This window comes from Prenolepis imparis, unplaced genomic scaffold, assembly GCF_030444845.1.
Source record: "Prenolepis imparis isolate NDT839.2.m4 unplaced genomic scaffold, iyPreImpa1.0 SCAF_9, whole genome shotgun sequence".
Classification (NCBI taxonomy): domain Eukaryota; kingdom Metazoa; phylum Arthropoda; class Insecta; order Hymenoptera; family Formicidae; genus Prenolepis; species Prenolepis imparis.
Genome location: NW_028141167.1, coordinates 3,921,879 through 3,943,652, shown reverse-complemented (window position 1 = coordinate 3,943,652; position 21,774 = coordinate 3,921,879). Strand labels below are relative to the sequence as shown.

Genomic DNA, 21,774 nt, shown 5'->3' with positions numbered 1-21,774 from the left:
ATCTTTTCCATTTAATCAATTTTGGAGTGACACCCTAACCCTAAACAAATGGAACTCAGATAGTGCAAGGTCCGGAGAATAAGATAAGATAAAACTAACCATAAAAGCTTCAGAATTTTTTCCCACGTTATTTTAGCCGTACATGATTGTGCGTAGACACAAAATCACATTGTTGCGATTGATGAGGGTTGGACGTTTTTTTTGTTATTTTTTTTGTACTTTACTGCACGTATACATCTGCTGTGATTGTTTCGTTTCTATTTTAAAAACTCGTGGTTTTTCGGAAGAAGTGGTTTAGGTATTATCTATAGAAACTCATTTATAAATCAATCCAAATAAATTATATTCATATTCTCTATTTCATTTTTAAGATTCCGTGATTTTAATTCCGTCTGGTTTAACCTCATTCATTCGCCATTACTAAATACAGCGTAATGAGGCTAATGAGGTTATTACTGTAGATGTATCGCGTGTTAAAGCGATATGCATACTTGTTCGAATGCTATTTCCGTCACTATTCTCGGCCGAGAGAAGGCCACGGCGACTTGTATTATAAATATACACGAACAGCTTGCGTGATCGGTCCCGATGTAATTTCGTCCTTCGTCCTTCCTCGCCTTCGTTGCTGATAGGCGTCTGGCGTCTAAGGGTTACGCAAGGATTCCGGTGCGAGATTGCGAGAGATCGGGCTCGTCCGACGAGAAAGCAGGGGACGGGGGTTAAAGGTGAGGGTGGAACATTCTAAAAGGGCAGACTCTCGGAGGTGAAAGAAGATTCCGTAGTCGCGTCTGTGCGCGAACGGAGGGTGAGACAAGTGGGTAGGTCGGCGGAGAGAAGAAGAGAGGGTGGGTGGATGATGCAGACGCGTTCAGGACGCGAGAGGATAAAGTAGATGCCGGGTGGTTAAGGGGGCGGAAAAAAGGACGAAAGACACCGCGTTGTGAGAACGGAGTAGATCGTCGCGAACGGACTGGAGACGGTGGAAAAAAAAAAAAAAAAAAAAAAAAAAAGCAAAGTATGGCTCGCTCAAGACGATGGGGGATGGATGAGAAGAATAATCGCGCGACTAAGTGGAGAACGTTAACCATTCAATATATACGCCGATGAGGAAGTTCATCATTAGTAACTCAACGTTTTTACGAATTTTTCAAGCAATTATCGGATAAAATTGCGAAATATTTGAGAAAATTAAAAAAAAAATTATATATAGTTTCCTCGACTTATTCATTATTTTTTTAAAATTTATATTATCTAAATACATATTAACCATCTAATTTTACTGTTGGTTGGAAAAGGAAACATAGCGTCGCCACTAAATTATCATATTATTAACTAAACTACGTAATATTTGTACTATTTTTAGCATAAAATCTATTGACTCTACGTTTGACTCGCGTTATCTGATCTCGCTGTATTACGATCATCACATTTTCCTCGTAGCGACGAGCCGCCTCGACCTTGTAACGCGAGAAGCGTGATCGGCGCACAGTTAAAGTCACGGTCTCTCGGTGAAACTTGCACTACTTCGGTAGCGAACGCACGGTGGCGTAATGATGAGTGGGCCGTTTGTCTCTCCCTGCTCGACCATGATTACTAACCTACCGTGGAATACCTTCTGCGCTTTACCTTCGACGTTTCGGAGTGATTTATCGCCGAGCTATAACGGCAGGTCGTATTCCTCGCCGTACTCCTCTTTCGAGTCGAGCTATCCGTAATACCTTCTCGGCGTTACATCGACGTCGTAATACAGGCGAGACAAATTTTTTTTCCGTTCTTCTGAAAATTGAGGCTTCGTCGGAGACGTGTGTTATTAAGCTCCAAGTTTCTACTGGACATTTACTTTGACGCAAATTTTGGAAAATATGATGAAATAGGTAAGAATTTATATCGCGATGCAGCTGCTTTATATTCATTTTTTTTTAAATTTTAAATACGTACGACATCGCTTATGTGTGCGAGTATAAACGATCGCTTTAACAGGTGATACTGCGCGGAAATTGTGGTTTAGTTTCGCGATATCGATAGCGGCTTTCATCTTTCGGATTTAGCCCGGGGTTATGGAGCTGTTTGAAGGGTGAAGAGAGAGGAACGGGAGGCTTTGTCGCGTGTATCGAGATGGTTCGGAGTACCACCCTGTTTAGTGTTACGCCATCTTCCAGTTCTCACGAGGCGAAACGTATTATCCGAGCGGTCAGATCGCTCGCAGCGTGGATCCTCGCTACGCGATTCCTCTACAAAGCGATCTCGAGATCCCGAATTACCCTGTGCTCTTAATCATCCGGGATACTCGCCGGTAAATTGCCTTAATCATTTCGGCAAGAATGCCAGTAATCGTATAATAGACACTCTTGTGCTCATACATATATTAATCGCATTTTACTCTGTACATACACGAATAATTAATAAGCATATATTATTTTTTTTATCGATAATTGATATACTTATTGATCAGTAATTTATATTATTACATAAATACTTAGAATAAATAATTTGCATCATGAAGTAAATTGAAGAAATAAAGGGATTATACTTGAGTTTTACGGATCGTTACAATCGAGCGTTAATTGGCCGAAGTGTGTATCTCTGTTTAGCAATTTATGCGAACGCGATGAAGTGTTTGCGGACGTTGGCGGAAGCCAAGTTATAAATTAATTAGTGACAAGAGAGATCGCGTAGAGCAGTTAAGCCGTTATGGATGCCTCGACGAGGAATCTCCCGGCTCAAAACATGGGCCGGAGAGAGTTAACCCATCCCTTGACAAGCCGAGAAATCTGTCACGACGACGCGGCTTGTAGAGACGTCGTTAGAAGCAAAGTTGTAAATTAATTGGAGTGCGTGCAGCTTCCGTGTCCGCGATTTCCGAGGAAACGGACCGTAAAATGACCACGTCGCCTGCGTCCAGCTGCAATGGACGACCGCGAGAAACACATGGCGGTGGTGAATTTTACTTTTTGTGCGAAAATCTTGCAACTACTGTAGCACGAAGATGTTGAAAGTTTGTTCGTTTATTTATTACAAAGCGAAAAGATTTACGAGCATTAAGAGCAATATATAAATATATATATATCGTAATGCGACTTCTTTGAATACATTTATAGTAGGTATATACGTTTATACATTACGAACAGGCAAATATAAACATCCGAATGGAACGTTATTTATCAGAGATATCGGTTGTCAATAAATAGTCCCGAAGCGTTTGATCAGGCCTCTTTTCCCTTCAGGTCGATTTTCCCTTTTTTTTTTCTTCTTTCGGTTCTTCCTTGTTTGTTTTATAGTAATATTTCAGCGAGGCAATTCGGATATATAATCTTTCCGACCTATTTGATATAGCGGTCGTCACACAATTCGGTAATAAATATCGAACTTCTTCCACGGAGAGATTCGATATTCATCACGACACCAGCTGTCAGTAAAATAACCTTTCGCGGTAAACTTTCGAAATTTCGGCCTCCGCCCCCTGAAGTAAGATGCTTCTCTTTCCCGGATGTGTGTTGGATAACACTTAATATTTTTTTCTTTATTCGTCAGTCGCATGCAAAGTGAACGTAAACGTTCGTAGACACGATAACGCGCCTCGTATTAAATTACGAACACAAAAGGTGGGAACGAAGTCGGTGTCGAGTCGGACGAATATCGAGCAATTTAGCTCGAACGCAGAGGAAATAGAGAAGAAAGCTTTCCTCTTGTGGATTACTCGCTACTATCACCAGCACACGTGTGACCGATGAATCCACGATGCCGACATCGTCGTCGTCGTCGTCGTCGTGTAGTTTCCGTTACCGTTGGTCGCTTAATGCGAATTTCACATGCATAGAGCGAAGCGACGACGACGACGACGACGACGTCGACGACGTCGACTGGCAAAGTGCGGGAAAGCGATGCCAGACACGTATCATTTTAAAATGGAATGGGGTACAGAACGGGGGAAGGAGAGAGAGAGAGCACCGTCGCGCAGACGGCAGCCCTTTACGTGCAAAAGCGCGATTTTTTTTGCGCGCCCCCTTCCCACTCGCTGTCCTCTCTTCATTACCCCTTGATTTTTTGTCCCGTCCCCATGCGCCAGTCCGTCGACTTTCATCCACTAATTTTTTCTTTCTTTTTTTTCCTCTTCTTTACCCTTTTTTCGCCGCTTGCACGTTCTCGCACTTTGGCGCGAGGGGACAGGGGGTCGAGAAACTCGAAACAACGGTACGCGCCAAAGGACGATTTTAATACTTTACACCTCGCGAGCGTGCGAGGCGGTTCAAGGTGGGCTTTTATTAATTCGTTTCGTGTTCACGTTAACTCGTGCGCGGTCCGCTAATTTGCATCGAGTCTATTTTTATTTGACTTTGCATCTCCTCGCTCCTCGCGTTTCGCGTTTGTATCAGCCAATTACGGCAGCCGCTTGAAAGCACGCTAATAAATTTTACCTTAAATTACTACAAATAGCATTATAGTGAATAAATGCAGACCTTTTCTCTGAATAATTTTTTTTTATTGAAATTTTAATGTAATAAATTATTAATAATATATTTTTTCACTCTTTCTCTCTACGAGATAATTATTTTACATATAATTTAAATCTAATGACATTTAACAACTTGATATTTTGACATATTTTTGTCTCAGAACTTAATAATAATCAATTCATACTTGCCTGATTGTATTTGATTATATTAATTGGAAGATTTTAAATAATTGTTACTAAATTATTGACACGACGTCAATCTTATTAAATAAAATATTGAATATGCCTCTAATCTCGTCTGTACGTTTCACAGAATAGTGAATTTGTTAGATCGAAACGACAAATAAACGAATGTCTCTCAAGTGTTGAAAAAATCAAAAGGTACATTAAAAAAGGTTTATTATACGAGATGCAGAAAAATCGTATGTATTTTTAGGGAGAATATTTTTATCATTATATTACATGTTTTTTTGTATAAAAAAAATTATTTTATAAATGTATTGTATATTGATTTAATAAGACTGAACTCGCCGATGATTTGTCGACAACTCTTTTATTACGCTAGTCGCGAATCACTAATAAAGTACATTCTACAAAATAAAAGCGAACGAAATAACGAGGTAAGACATCGCGTATTACCTGCGCGTAAGAAGCGAATAATCTCCGATCTAAGCACAGCGTTCATATTAATGCGTTAACGACGGTTACCTCTCTCTCTTTAAGGAATAGAGATTTCGGTCCTGTCGCAACTGTCAGATGAACAACTGTGCATCGTTCGGTTCGCGAACGGTTGGCAAGTGCATTCGCCGTCAAGCGAAATACATATATCTTTCTCCTCTGTATGCCAGAGGCCGAGGTAGGAGAAGAAAGGAGCGTACGTGCCGCTACTCATGCAACCTCAAACGAGACATCCACCTGTCTCCGTCGTCGAAATTATTGCGGCTTTTTCGTCGCTCGAGGCGCTCCTCTGTTCCGGACGAATTACGTATATAATACGCGAGAAAAGTGAATCGCGATGCTGTCACGAAGGCGGTTCAGCTGTTTTACGCACGATACTGTATCTATATAAAAATATAAGTGTAGTATTGCTGTTGTTATTTTTTATAATTGTTTCTGCGATTAAGACAAGGGGGAAAATTGTGTTAATTTTTATGTTTAATATTTTCATTCATCTATATATTCTAAATATTTATTGATATAATTATTTAAATCAACTACTGTTTTCTTCTAATTTTATTTTAAGGTTTATTTTGTTTTAAGATTTTTTTCCTGTCATTTTTGAGATCTTTCGATTTTAACATTAACGTGTCAGCTTTTTTTTTTTTGTCGACTTTGATCGTTTCGCATTTAACTTTTCATTGACGTAGGCTACAAGTACCACGGTATTCTCCGGTAAAAACCGCAGAGAATGATATTTCGCCCTACGCAAACAGTTCGCTGACCCTTCTCTCTTGGTCTTTTCGTTTTTCTACCTTTTTTACACATCCAGGCTATTATATTTATGTAGATATGTATGCGCCATAAAAGGGAGAAGGTGGTGGAAATGGAAAAAGCGAGAAAGATTGTTTAAATTCTCTCTTTCTCATCCTTTGCAAATCGCGAATTATAACTTCGATGTTTTTTGCAATGTTTCGCACACATGAATGCACACATGAATGATTTGGAAAAAAAATGATAGTATTCAAAAATCTTACACCATCTCTTTATTTAAATTGAACTATTTTTACAACTCGACATTTATATATACACGTATATCTTTGCACTTTATTTTCTTCTCAGCTTTTTCAATATTCAATGAATGTTTGAAAAGTCTTAACGACTATTAAATTATACTAAAAATGTGATAAGATATAAAAATAATTAGTAAAAAAAAAATGAAATAAAATAATAGACATATATAAAAATAATTAATAAAAGATGAAATAGAGATAAAGTTAACTCAAATTAAATTTAAAACGAAAGAAAAGCTTAAACAACCAAGCACATTCTGTATAAAGTCTTACTGCATCAAGGTTTACAAATACCTTTTGTTTGATAAGAACTCTATGATATCGTCGACGGTTGTGTAGCGGAGTAGCTTCAGGCTTTGTCGAATTTCTTTGAGAATAAGGAGCTTAACTCTCGCGGACGTATCCAGATTTTTCCGAGCTTTTTCTCTCGATGAGAAGCTGTACCCGCGGGTCATTCATGCCGCAACAAAGCGCATTGTGTCTCAATGGATCTTTAACGGTGCTCGCAAATGTCGGTTGCTTTGTGTCTAAATCGTATTCAGACAATACTCGTATAATACAACACTCTCCGATTGAAACGATTAATGAATCGTAAACACAATCGACATATGCATACGTCACATATACGCCTGATTCTAAAAAAAGCATCATTCTTTGACTATATAAATAATTGAAATCTCTAATTACTAATCTAAAGTTTAGTTTTGGAAAGTCTCTTTTTATTTCGAATAATCGAGCGAAATATATATATATATATATATATATATATATAAAAAGATAGAGGAAAGGAAAGAGAGAAAAAAACGAGCTTTTATAAAAGACGCGACGAAGCGGCCGCCTCGAGGTGGAATTTTCGCGCGCGCTGAAACATAATCTCGCTAAAATACTCACATGTCGCACGCAACGAATTTCGAACGCGCGTTCGATGGTGTGTCAGTTAAGTGGATCAAAGCTCGATCGGACGTCCGCGCTCGATCGGAGTTGCTGCGAATCGTGCTTTCATCATCCATTCACGTCGCGAGCTCGCGCAGACTCATAAATACCGCACGACCGCGCGTGTGACGGCTATGTGCGTTCTCCCGTGCAGAGACCGTGACGTAAATACTTGCCTGCATTCTGCGATATGTAGAGAATCGCACAGCCCGGAGAGATGGTCGGTTCACCGGCGCGTGTATTTTTTACGTGAAGAGGAATCTGGTGCTACCTCGCGTTTTCTTGGCTCTCTCTTTCTCTCTTGATTTGATTTGATTTTTAATTTAAAACATTTATGCACAAAAAGACAAGAGTATTTCAAGAAACTTTGGATTTAATCTATTTTATTTACCGTTATTTTTTCTATCATTTAATCTATTCTATTCTTCGAAGAATCTTATCGCGAGAGAGTCATTTAGTGCTCCGCTTTAATAGTGTACGGGCTTAGCGGTTTCACCTGCAAGCATGGAGAGCTGGTTTATCGATTTCTCTTGCGCGCACGACGGCGAACATTTTCATCGTTGGTATCATCTTTCGCAATATAATGGTTGCATTACGGGCGCGTTATAATTACGGGCGTTTTTTACGACGCGCTTTCGCCGATACAGAACAACGTACGCGCGCTTTACGAGTCGTATACGTGTCATAATATATGTACGCACCGGGATACGTCGGGTGGCACACACGTGGAGTATCACTCGACGGAGGCGGGGGTGGCTGGTTGACTGACAGGCTGGCTGACTGGAGGCGGAGAGACTGGATGAGGTTGCGCCAGGTCAGGGCGGATGAGAAGTCCCTGACCTGGTCACCTACGTCTTTCTCTCTCGGTCTCTGTTTTTGTCTCTCTCTCTCGTTTACTTACCGCAAACTTCGTGGAAAGAATTTCAGAGTTTACCGAAACACGTCAATATCCTGTCTGGCTTTTCGAGGAAAAGATTCAAAGATTCAATCTATTTAAGGATGGTTTAAGAGGAAAAATCAATAAATTGGAGAAATCTATTTTTATATAAAATATGATCTTTATTAGTCTAAATTATATAATGATGAAATAATTCTTTTCGCAATCACACGCGATTTCTCGATCATTTTACTTGTTTATTTTTATCATTTTTTTATTTTTAGAAGTTATATTTATATACTTTGAGAGTTGTATTGACGTATCGCAATTTTTTTACAAGGTTTCTTATCACATCTCGTTTTGGCTCTCATTACAATTAATTTTATCACGAATCTCTCCTATATATATATCACTCTTTATCTATAACATAAACTAGGAATTATTACGAGACTCAAAGGTTAACAGAGCGATCTGTTCGTCGCGTCTCTATAATCAGCGCTAACAATCGCTCTCTCTTCTCCCTCTTTCTCTCGACGAGATCCCATTGTACTCTCGTCGTCGTCGTCGATGCTATTATTCTGCAAGAATTTCGCGCTATGCTGCCTTCCGAAATCCCGACTCGTGCGCATCCGCATCAAGGAGAGGGCGCGCGCCTTCATTACAAGGGCGCGATCGGCAAGCGCGAAAAAGTCTTTCGGCGCTAACAAGCGGGCGTGATTTATAGCGGCGCTCATTAATCACGTTAAGTTCCACCTCTTTCCTCTCCCGCGTTCGCGCGAGACCTCCTTTTTAAAACCGCGATTCGATCTCATTGTCCTTAACGGACAAAGACGAAACGCGCGACTGCTTGACGAGAGAGAATTCCACGAGAACAGACGGTCGTATTATTGCGCACGTACAACAACGTGATTCATATTAGCGCGCGCGAGCTATACGCTAAATTACCAGTCGAACACTGTGTGTCGTAAACTCCGGCAGCCGCCTGTTCCTCGGCGCATTAATTTTTGCTAATTGCCCGTGCAATCAGCGCGCGAACAGGAGAACGCACATATATACCGTGTGTGTTACATATATATGCGGTGAAAACACACGACGAGTGTCGAGTCGCAGACTGCATCGGCGACTGCGGTTTCGATCGCTGCGTCTCGCTTCTGATCTTTGTTTGATAAATGACGGGCGATTGCGAATGGAGCTTGCCACACCGTGTGACATGATTGATTTTCGTCGTGTATATTTGTATTGGATATAATATATCGTTGCCACCCTTATGTCACCCCTCGACTACTCTTTTCGCGTCGTGTTCCATTTGGACGCGTTTTACCATTTAAGCGTGCGGCTTGTCACCGCGGATTTTCCGGCGACGAAATGAATTTCTCTCGGTGGAAGGTTTAAGCAGCAATTAGCAGCTCTGTGTGAGATTCGTTAAGTTAATTGAGAACCTCCACGTGATCCTTTAATTAAAAATGCGGTAATTGGTAATATAACTCGCCGAAGAATCTGACGTTAAAATATGACTCGGCGAGAAATCTAGATTACGTGAGAATGCATTTAAAATCCTTCACGTTGGGTTAATTCGCACCGTGCAGTTTTCCTTTTCATTTACATGCTTCTATTTTTCTTATAAAGAAAAATAAAGCAAGTTAATTTTATATATAAAAATTATTAAATGCTCAAGTTTCGAAAATATCGAGTTTGCATCATAGATGTTTTTTTTTTTCATTTAGAAAGTACAGGGGTTGCGTAGATATATACAATAAGACGAGTTCTTTATTTGTCTAATGTGTCTTTTATCGTTGCCTGATTTCAGACGAATCCAGATCCACAAATCCAGTCGAAACTGGGCAACTATCACCTGGTGAAGCATCTGATGCTAGACGAGCCTAAACGTCTAATTGGCATCGACGGTGTCCCGCCTAGTCCGGCGCCCTCGCCGACAAGTCCACCCTCCACTCACAAGTCCTCCGCCGGCGTCGGCGGCAGGAACTGTTCCCCGTCCGCGGGGCAGGAGTTTAAGAAACCCGGCGGACCCAGGGGATCGAGCGCTACTACCTCCTCGTCTTCCTCCGCGGCCGGCGGCTCGTCGGCGACGAGCCACCAGCAACGGGGCGGCTTCGTCAAACCCGCTGACGGCAAACCGCCCTACGGCGGCCGGGGTGGCTATCCCGGTCAGCCGGTCAAGTACGGCGGCGGCAGTAACGATCATCGCAACCACGGCTTACTTCCGGCCAAGGGCCCGCCTCTGCCTCACGTCCCGCCCCCTCCCGCTGGGAGCAATGGCTCTTTGTCGGTCGGAGGCAATTCCGCCGGGAGTGCCGTCGTCGGTAGCAATTTCGGGAGCGGTGGCAGCAACGGCGGCGGCGGCGGCCTCACGAGCAGCACTCAATTCGCCGAACGACTGAAGCTGATCGAGGTTAACGTGAGTATCGACTTTTGTGTTTTTCCTCTTCCTCTTCCGCCATTTTTGCGCGCGATGATTGTCAATAGCTTGGTTTTACGGTCGTTTCGAGCGCGATCTGCATGCGCGACGATCGTTCGTTTCCCTCCAGAGAGTGGACGATGTAATGGCCTTTCGGAGCGGTAACGATTTGATCGCGTTTCACTTCGAGCAGAGATTGTTTACGCGCGGGGCGTCTCGGAAATCGCGTGTTTCCTGTGGCACAGATATCATGGAGATAAAAGAACGATAAAAGACAGATATTAATATAATAATTGACGTGGAGAATAAAAGTTTTAATGTCGGTGTAGGAATTGCGTTATGAAAATTTGTCACGAATGTCACGTAGATCACGAAGAAGGAGGAATATATTTAAAAAAATTAAGATAATGAGGAAATCATAACGAAAAAAAATGTTGATTTTATATAGGTATATATTTTTATTTATTTTAAATTGAAAATGAAATTAAATTCTCTCTTATAGGATTGCTTTAAATTAAAAAGTTTGTTCTGTTATGTATCGGTAGTTTTATTATTTTTATTAATTTTTCCACGAATGAGAAAGAATTTTAAAGACTGATTATAACAAAAATAATTGCAAATATTGAATCGCGAATATAAAATACGTCAATGTAGATTTTATACTCAATTTTTAGGATATCTGATATATGTATATAGAGAAGCAAAAAGATTAATCTAAAACTTGAAAGCATTCCGTTATAGTATCGAAAAATAATCAATCGCGACAATTTCCATAATTGATTCGTTCGACACTAAAAAAAAGTGAACAGCACTCTAAGTAAGTAGTTTCGAATAATCCGCATTATTTTAGAGTCTGTGCTCTGCTTTACTTCATCTTTTCATATTATATACATGATAAAGAAATTACACGGAGTATTTTCAAAATTAATTGATCCTTTGTATGTGTTATATTTTCATATTTAGATTATAATTTAAAAAACATGTGTGTCGTTTTATTTAAAATTTGCGAATTTAGGAATTTGTCGCTTTGATAGCGTCGATTTTCCATTTAATGCTCTATCAATAGAGATATTAGCGGGTCTTTCGATAAGTAGTAGTGCCGCGGCGGTGACGTCGCAACGATGCCAGACTCACAAAGTCTCTCGAACTACTTTAATAGCGTGTCTCGCCAGAGTTGCGATTATTTGTCACGTAAGAAGATTAAGAGCGAAGTTTCCGCGGCAGTCGGCGCTATTGTCGCGCGTTACTAAACGAGATTCTGTCGAAATTAACAAGTTGCTAAGAATCATTATGCTATCGCTAATCTAGCTACATATTGCTCTCTATTTTACGTAAGAAATTTTCTATAATATCAATAATATTAGTATAATATTTTATAATATTCTCTATATAAAATTCTATCATCTATAACATTAATAATATCGAATAAGTTAAAGATTTCGCTCATATTATTCGTATACAAAAAATCAAAAGTAGTTTCGAAATTTCAATTAATTAATGTACGAATCGAGGAGATTATAGCGATTTATAGTATCGGCTATTAATTTATTATAGTAAATAATTCGTATAATCAATTTATTTTATATATCTTTTCAAAATCTTTTTTTTTATTTAACGCCGGAGTATTATTGTATATCGAAAGCTATATCTAAAAATTAACGGCATTCTGAATTATTCGCTTTTACTGCAGCGAAATCTTCAATTATCAATCACTCTTCGACATCTTGAGCGCTATTAATCATTTTCGCGTTCAAACGAGTAGTGAATCACGAGATGCTCCTTTCCTTTCCAACCGCAAATCGCGGGAGAAAGATCAAGCAGCTACGGCATTAATCACTGAGAAGCAATAATAAAGAGGTTATTATCTTTCCTTTCCCTTCTTCGTTTCTTCTTCCTCCATATTGAATCTAAATCTACACTCCGGTATCATCCGGCGAGGTATCAAACGAAACCAGTTGGCTCGACAGGCTCGTTGACAGAGAACGAATTGCTTTTCAATGGAAATCCACCTGAGGATGGGGAGGTCCAGATGAAGGGGGAGGAAGGGGGGAAAGGAGAAAGAGGAAGTTTCGAGACGGCGGGTCCTATTACGCGTGGCTCCTCGAGGTGCAAATTTCATTGAGATTGACTATCGATCGTATCTCCTTCTTCGACTATTCGCCCTTCCTCCCGATCACACGTTGCCCATCGAGGAGACGATCAGAGCGTCTCTCCTTCCACGGGTGTACTTATACAATTAGAACCGGCTAGGTTCTGAGTGCGTCTCATCCCTTCTCTCTCTCTCTCTCTCTCTCTCTTTCGCGTTCTTCTGGAAAATTGATTCCCGTTTGTCCAACGTAATCGTCCTTCACCCCCCAGTAGTTTTCACTCTGTCTTGATCCGGCATTTCTTTTCTCTATCTCTTTCTTTGACAATCGACGGTGAATCGTTTGCTGTCGAGTCGTTGGCCATTCGTCCTCATCCGCGAAATTGGCTCGGAATTACGCGTGAAGAAGGTAAAAGGGGAAGAAGGAAGATGCGGTTGACAACGAGGGGGTAAATTCGCAAGCCAAGTATGTAGTTGAACGTTACGCCGTTAATGAAAGCGATATATCCCGTGTTTTCTCTCTGGTGTCACCTTCTCCCCAATTTCTTTACCTTTCATTGCCATTTTTCATGCCGATTCTTCTACGCTTTTTTAAAAATCTTTTCTCGCGTAATTAACTTTGTTTCTGCGTGTATATTTAAATATAGTTTAAATTAAGAAAAACATTACAAAATTAAGATTTGATTAAACAACTCCTCTGTCAATAGGTTTAAATAAGAATTCATTGGAATCCATAATAATTCGTTATCGCTCGTAGGTTTATACAGCTATATATATATATATCTCTTCATTTTTTTTCTTTGGCTTCCGCTCTTTCCGGTTTTTCCATTTTCCGCTTGTTCCTTTTCCGTGATTATCCAGTCTCGTCCGCCTCCGTTTTTCACCCCGTTCTCCGCGACGTGGTATCCTCCGGCTAAAAGTTACTAGACACTCTCAACCCTCGTATCCCATGCCGCCCCTCCCCCCTTTCATCCGTCGCTTCAGCCATCTCACGCATTCGCTATTGTTCCCGCGTTTTCTTTCTGGGAATGACTACTCGCCGTTATTCGTAATACCACCCTTTAGGACGCGTCCTCCCACTCGTCTCACTCTCAGTCCGCACCCTTTTCAATGCCTTCTCCCCATTTCCGTCCCGACGTTGTTGATTAATGATCGCTCGAGGAGGCTCGTGATAAATCGCGGAGAAATCTCGCGAGAAGGGCGGATTCTCTTCTGTGCAAATTAGCTCGGGAAACGCGTACGAGATATTTTGAATTTGCTGCTCTTCGCGTGCGAGAAGCCGATTAGTTCGATCTATCGACGAAATAAATCAATTTTAATTTTACGGCGCGATTTTACAAATTTGAATTTGAGCAAACGATTTTTCACATAATTTTATTTTCTAAACATTTTCCTCCTTGTATCGTGCATTTTATTTAAATCGTATCAACTAGTATATTTTAATAATAATATGTAGAGTAAAGATAGAATAGAAAAATTATGTGACAATCACAAAAGTGTAATATCTTTTTTAATATTTTTTTTTCAGGGGTCGTCGAAATCGCGATCGTCAGTTGACAGTACAGATGTGGAGAACATTCTCAAGGTAAGTTTTTTTATAAAGAAATCAAATTTTATACATATTTAGACAATTATTGTGGCAAGGCTATAAATAACTAGAAAATTAGTACATGATCAAATTCTTTTTGTCTTGCATAAAACGCACATAAGAGCATCAGAGTAATCAATTAAAAATCCTGTAAAATTTTGCGAAATTATATATTGGGGCGAAAACATTTCCGGCTTTGCTCTGAACACTGATCGAAGAACAGCTCTATTTGTATGTGTGTGAACACTTCTATGCGGATAAACACAAGATCGAACGTTACGAGACGTAAGATCGCCAAGCTATCCAATGTCGAGTTCCCTTTCCCAACTCGATGGGAGGTTCATGTTCGATCAATAAGTCAATCTTCTCGCCGATACAAGGCTATCTTGTATCGAATCGATTTACCATTCTTCGTTCACCTCCGGCGCGTCCGATCTACGACGGCGATATTATGTCACGCCTTCGTGAGATAAACGTTCTCGATTTCCCGTTAATCGAAACTCTACGAAGAAAGCGATGCGCGACTTTCTCGCGAGGAGCAGTTGTCGTGATTTTCGGAAACGAAAAGATATAGATTTTGTATTTATATACGCGAACGAATTTATCCCGCGCTCTCGGGATAAGGAGAGTTTATATCCTCTTTATACGGGGATTAAGTAGAGAAAGACGCGACGAGATTTCTCGACGAGAGTATCTCCCGTGAGGAAAGATTGTCTTTTTTTTTTTTTTTTTTAATCGATAGAACCTACGTTCGACTTTTGTCGATTTTCAACTAAAAACACCGAGAGTCTCTCTCTCTACTCTTCGTTAATCTAGAAATTAAGAAAGGAGATTGCATTTATCTTACTTGCCGGTGATCTTTCCGCTTTTACTCGCGAAGTTTTTCTCTCCGAGCTTCCTGCAAAAGTTGTTTCGAGCGAAAAGTGCGATGAAAGCACCGTTATCGTTGTTCGCGGTTTACAGAAAGAGAGAGACCACTCTCGGATTTCTTTAAGTTTGTTATTAATTAGTGTTGATACGGTTAAACGTACTTTTCCGTTGTTTCGCTTAATTATTAGTCGAGTAACTCGTGAAGAATTTTAAATTATTGAAAAATGTCAATTAAACATTTCAGTGCTCGAATTAAATCTTTATGTTCGTATATTGTCGATCGAAGCTGCTTTACCGTCTCTTATGCGCTCCAATGGCTTGTTAATGGAAAATTTATTAAAGCATCTCCATGTGGGTACTTTCCCAGGCAGCCTTGTCACATCCGTGAAAAGTTGCTTGACAGTACAAATAGACGATCTATAGTCATGATTATTTATTGCATTATTTTCGTGCACGAAATGCACCCACTTATTCAAATGCCTCGAATATTAATCTCAAAACTCGTGCATAAAGTCTCTAAATCAAAATGTATATATTATTATAGTTATGTTTTTTAAATATACGCGAAATATATATATTTATATATATATAATTCATTAATTTCAACTTTTATACGCTTTATATAACAGGTAATATTTTAAAACAGTAGAGAAAATAATGTTTTACACTTTTTTTAATAGTTCATTTTTTTTTTATCGTAAGGCAAACAATCGCTGTTACTCGCGCTTAAATGATACGATTATGACAATCGCCTCACGCGAGATCATAAATACTTTTCTAAACGCCCGGCGGCAAAAACGGCAGTCGCGCGGAAAGCAGCACGGCTGTTTACGCGCTGTGAGAAACGGAATTACGGTGGTAAAGAACGCGTCTTCTCTCGCCGAGAGAGAGAGAGAGAGAGCTTCGGACTCTGCTCTCTGACAATGGGAATGCGCATCTTCCTCGCTTGTTGCCGCATCGTGGAAAGTACTCGTGTACGTACTCATTCGCGATACTATCGGCGGGGTGAGACACGCAAACTTGGATTACTTCCTTGAAGCGGAAAGGAGTCGAGAGGAAAAGAGGATGAGAAAGAGATTCTTTAAATTGCGCGAATTTTTTAGATAACTGATCAATCCCAATTTAACGCGAGATTATAATTTAGGTGCAATTAATTATTTTATTTAAATAGAAAAATATAATTTTTTGCGAATTTTATTATTTGAATTACTTCTTGACATTAAATAAAACATTTAATCGCACAATATTCTCTTTGGAATATGTAACGAATAATGATAATATTACAGAAGTACACGTTGCAGAATTGCGGATTATAAAATGATAGGCGCATATACCTTAGATCAATGAATACGGCCGGCCGACTAGATTATCCGGGATAAGTAATTACGGTCGTAAATGCAATTCAGCGGCGGAAGGGTAAACGTTTCAGAACGACACGTGAATTTATGGCGTCATTCGCGCGCGCGACGAGAGACACCCACGTTTTATACGTGAAATTTCCACGAGTGTGAAAACGGTGAACGAGAGAGGACGACGAGTCCTCTCCGACGTTCTCTCGGCGTGTCCGATGCCGCAATGATTTACGTCGCCGCGTTGCTGGCCGACTGTCATGTCGTTTTTCCAACGACACGTGACATTGTCCTCGAGCCGAAAATAGTCAGGCCGCACGGATCCTAATCCTTTGATCACCGACGAATCCTACGGGTAATTCTCGACGTTTCTCTCTTTTCGGTCTCTCTATATCTCTCTCTTTCCCTCTGTGGCGTTCTCTGGATTCAACGTTCGAGTATATAACGGGATTTTAGCAGTCTACTGCGTTACTACTATTGGGGGTTGCTGGAGGATCAGCGAAACGAGTTAGGGGTCGACGGGATCGTATGCTAATTTATGGATATGGTTTAATGGCGATTACCGGCTTCGATAACACCGAACCCCAGCAGCAGTCGTAACGTTGTGACAGTATCAATTCCACTGCCGCGTCGCCAGATTGACGTCGTCCCGACACCTTGCTCGCTCATGATTAATACTTTCGTTTTACACGGTTCGCGTGAAACCACGGAAGTCGAATTTCCCTCCGAATTATAATCCCTGAAATTATTCGACAATAAAGGTGAGAGAAAAGTTTCTTCACCATGTTTTCAAGTTAACTTTTCAAGCTTACATTACTCCAACTGTATATCTTTATGATAATTTTGCAGCAACAAACATTTTTTTTGTTTATAAATGAATCCTCTAAACTGATAATATCCTACATCAAGATATTTCGCATTAAAAATTCAATAGTCATGAAAAAGAGTGTAATGGCAACGTTCAAACGTTTTCGAGCACAATGCAAAGGAGCAAACAGAGGAGAGAGAAAGAGAGAGAGGTACCGGAGCAATATTATTAATTCTTTTAAAGAGAAAGAGTGACCGCATTACTAAAAAGAACCTGCTACTGTGCATCCTCCCCATTTCCCTCCCTCATTTGTTTAACGAGGCAGGCTCGTATACAGTGAGGTGCCTCGCCCCCGGGGCTTTTCCACTTTCAGCACAAATTTATGACGATGCTGCCTATATACCGCGAGTAGTGGCCGGTACAGTTCTGCCTCTGAAATCCCTCCCTCCTTGTCTGGCTCCTCTCTCGTTCCCTCGTTCCTCTCGTCGCTCCGGCGTTTGGTGCAGGAGCACCGTCAGAAGCCCATGAATTATTCTCACGGGCTCTGCCCGTGGGAAAATACGAGAGTTGCGCCAGTAGGCATCGTAAATGCGACTGCTAATTGCGCTTGCCGCCGACGACGACGACGACGACCGACTCTCTGGCCGACTAGCTTCGCTGAATATCGCATTCTTTCACGACCCGCCCCTCCCCGCATTATTTCGGACGTTTTTGTCTCACTTAGATTCACCCTTCTTTTCGTCCCTTCGCGCGCGCTTTTGTTTACGCAATATTTTTCATTTAAATTCATATTGCACACGCGAGAGAGCCGCAACAGTCTTGACTGACAATTCTAAATCCGTGGATCCCGGAAAATTTTTATCGAATTATATTTGCATTTAAACGCGTTCTCGATTGTTGTAGAGAGAGATGGGTTTTAACTGGGATGAAGCCAAAATGCGTCCCGCGTATTACGATATCTATGAGACTTCGGGATTTTGATATTCAATTTTAAACCGTGTATGGAAACGAATTCCCGCGTTTGGCCGGAAGCCAATTTCCGAGGCTCTTAAACCCATTAGGTGTCAATTGCTCTCGTTAATAGTCGTTTATTTTCCATCGGACCGCGGGCGCAATAGCGAAATCTTGGTGTGGACCCCTAATGTTGCGATTTACCGTGCTGAAACGGCGCGGCGAAAAGCCGTGACCCAGATGGGTGTGAGACAGTTATGTATCGAGTGACATTGAATTAATAATCGCGTGCTTTTGCGTGTGATCGAGTCGCTCGTACACGTAACTATGGTTGGTCGAATGTATTTTTTAAGGGACTTTGCAACACTTTGTCGTCCAACGTACGTCTAAATGTTTCCCCTCAACTATCATCGCTACGTGATCTGGACGTTGAATCGATGGTGGTTTAACCGTCGGTGTTTGTAACGAGTCAGTTATCGAGAACGCGAAAATGTCAAACTACGTACATTGATTACGTTCATTGATTGGTGACAATCGTGTGACAAATTACATTCGCAGAGAAACTCGCGCGGGAATTAAACAACGCGAGAAACAATGACGGGGCTGCATCTTTAATCCGATTCGTAAAACACGCACACGTGGTGGATTTAGGTCGATTGTTAGCGAGGTCAATTCATTGTCGATTCTGTTAATTTAGGACTTTTATCAAAGCTACGCGTTCAAAGCGGGAATTTAATTGATATAATTACGTTAGTCTTTAATTTTCTATGCTTACAATAATATTGTGTATATTTATATAGTGAAACAAAAAGATTGTTTTATTTTATTTTGGTTTTATACGTAGATATATCTTTTATTTATTAATTTTTTTAATATAAAGATTTTTTAAGATTTATGATAATCTTAAAAAATTGTTGATACGTATGGAATTTAATTAAATTGCTAGAATTTTTTTATTTTAATATGAATAGTAGACTTTAAATAATGTAAGTTTACGCACACGCTTTTAATATACCGAACAGAATTAACTTGATAAAAAATTGCAGAATAACGAGCTTTACTTATACGTTGATATTACTTATGTCTGATAGAAATATACAGATCGTTATAGCGTTTAGGCAATTTCATCCCGAGATGGTTCCTCGCGAAAGAGGGAAAACTGAAAGATGGCAAGTGCAATTCCGCGAGTGCAGTGCCACCGGCTGGTCGCTTCCATAACGGGTTTTCGCTCCTTCTCGCGTGTCTAGTGTAATTACCGGCATTACATACGTACAATGTATGTACTCTACCAGAGTATCTACTATCCGGAAAAAGTCGGAATTTTTTTTTCGCAATTTTTTTCCCCAAGTCCCAACTTTCTGCAGATAAAATTTTAATTTTATTCTTCTTGAATATATGTTTTTAAAATATTGTCGGACAATATAATTCTTGGAGATGAAAAATCATTAATAGATTTAACTCATGTTATAATACATCGATATATATATTTTTAAAATTTTTGACAATTTCTTTAGTACCTATTTAGATATTAGTTTTCTGATTTTTTGTTTTTAATGTGTCATATGAATTTATTACAATTGCTTGTTTCAATTTAGAAAAGAAAATTGGATATAATTGGAACACTATAGATTTTCTCTATTGATTAGTTTCCTTCAAACGTTGATTTAGTTATATTTAATCTTTCTTATTACTCTATTTTAATGTTAGTGATATATAAACTTCTCATTCTCATATTAGAAAAAAGAGAAAAAATCTCAAGATCATAATTGACGATTGACGTAATCGATAATTATATTAACATTTATATTTGTGACAATAATTTAGACAATTTAATTTTTGAAAGAGATTTTAAATGTAATTGTATCAAAAATTTGAAATTAGTAGTAATGTCGAGTGCGCGAAATTAACTTGACAAGTCTAGTATAGCCAGAAGTTGCTAATGTAATTATTTAATCTTGAAAAGAGCATGTGGCGAATTCCACTTTACAAATAAAAACGAGATAGAGAGAGAGGAAAAAAGAAAATGTATTTTATATATTTTATTTTCCAATCGATTTAAAAAGTTTAGTTTCACAAAATCTAATTTGAGATTTATCAAGATCTTTGACACTGAACTTTTAAATACTGCGCGAGACAATATAGCATTTAATCCAATTTGTCTACGACAAGAAGAAGCTGTTACTGTGTCGCGAGTGTAAAAGTTTCGATGTAAAAGTCAGGACACGTGAGTTACACGATAATCCGTTAATGCGTCGGGAGGGATAGACGGCCAACTTATCGAAGCAGTAAGAGGCGTGTTAAAATTGCGTTTCAGCGTAACGAGCAGGTGCTACTTGCAAATTTTTCGTCGCGATCGAGTTTCTATCTCGTATTTTCTACGGATTCCTCGTTCGCTTGCTCTCATATGTCTGACATGATTATCGTATGATCGACTTTTAAAGTCCCCTCGCGAAGTGCTTGGAAGATTTTCCATCCAGCTGCAGTAGGCCACAAAATTCGATGTTCAACGCTCAAAAGAGAAATTTGACAAGCAACACATATGATTTTAAAAATATTTTTATTAAATTTATTATTACAACACGTACGTAGATATCGATGTTACACACGTTAAGGTAAATTATAAGTTCTACGCTCGTACAGCTCCGTTTACATTTTCACTAATCCGGAAGCTCTTCTCCTCGGTTCTTCGACTTTTATTTTCGTTGCGCGAATCTTCGCGCGACCCGCCCGCGTCCATTATTCATCGCGAATTCGACGTTTATTCGCCCGATATCGTACCGCTATAAATTCCTCATTCGTAGTGTGTGCAATTTGCATAACTTGATGTCGTCCTTCGTGCGGCGCGGAAATAAATTATCGGTTCGCGTAAATCATTCCGCACGAAACACGCCCATGCGATGATCCGCTCGCGCACAAGAGAAAGAGAGACAAAAACATAAGCGAGAGCGGAGTGACTCAAGCATTAAGAATTTCTTTCTTTCTCTTTCCTCTTTCTTGATTGGCATGCGAGTCCTTTTTCGTCGGCTCGTTCTTAGGTACGCGCCGCACGCGCGTCACGTGTCTCGATGCAACTGCAGTTGCAACTGCAACGCACTCCGATGGGAATAGTAAGTGCGATTAGCCTTAAATAGCGTAACGGAGTCTGACAGTTCTTTCAAACTTAAACATTAATCAGATGTTTCTCATTTGTGTCCGTCCATATCTCTGTGTGTATTAAATTTGATTAAAATATCAAAACAATATTAATATAATACAAAAATTACATAATAAAGAATGATTACATACAAGTATCTTTCTATAAAAAAAAAAAAAATATCAATTATTATAAAAATAGAAAAAAAACAATATAAAAAAATATTTAAAAAATGAACTTGATTGACATTTCGCGATGAGTTTGCTGAAAAAATAGCTTACGGGGAAGTGATTATTAATAGCTTTGGCAGTGGCTTGAAATAGAAATAATATCTATAGAGAAATACGAAAGCGTTTTAGAATATTTTTCTAGCGTTTCTGTATTTCTTAACATTTGAACGAGAGCAAGAGAGAGAAAAAAAATTCTTTTTCTTACACAAAATCATCTTTCTGAGATCTCTCCGAGTGTAGTTTCTCGTAGCCCGAATATTCGCCGATATTCGCTCGGGTTTCCCTTCCTTCTCGTCCGTTTCCTGCGAACCGTCGACTTTTATCGGCACGTCGGCGTCGCGTTTCCATCG

At 39.7% G+C, this 21,774-nt stretch overlaps 1 protein-coding gene across 6 annotated transcripts in view; it reads left to right on the top strand.

The window, feature by feature from the left end:
• Lilli (AF4/FMR2 family member lilliputian) overlaps positions 1 to 21,774 on the top strand; it is a 197,600-nt gene that overhangs the window by 113,605 nt on the left and 62,221 nt on the right. For all 6 annotated transcript variants that reach the window (XM_083046192.1, XM_083046193.1, XM_083046194.1 and 3 more), the window contains 2 exons: positions 9,801 to 10,409; positions 14,024 to 14,080. In XM_083046192.1, coding sequence (XP_082902318.1) covers positions 9,801 to 10,409; positions 14,024 to 14,080 — 666 coding nt within the window. The remainder of the gene's footprint in view (positions 1 to 9,800; positions 10,410 to 14,023; positions 14,081 to 21,774) is intronic.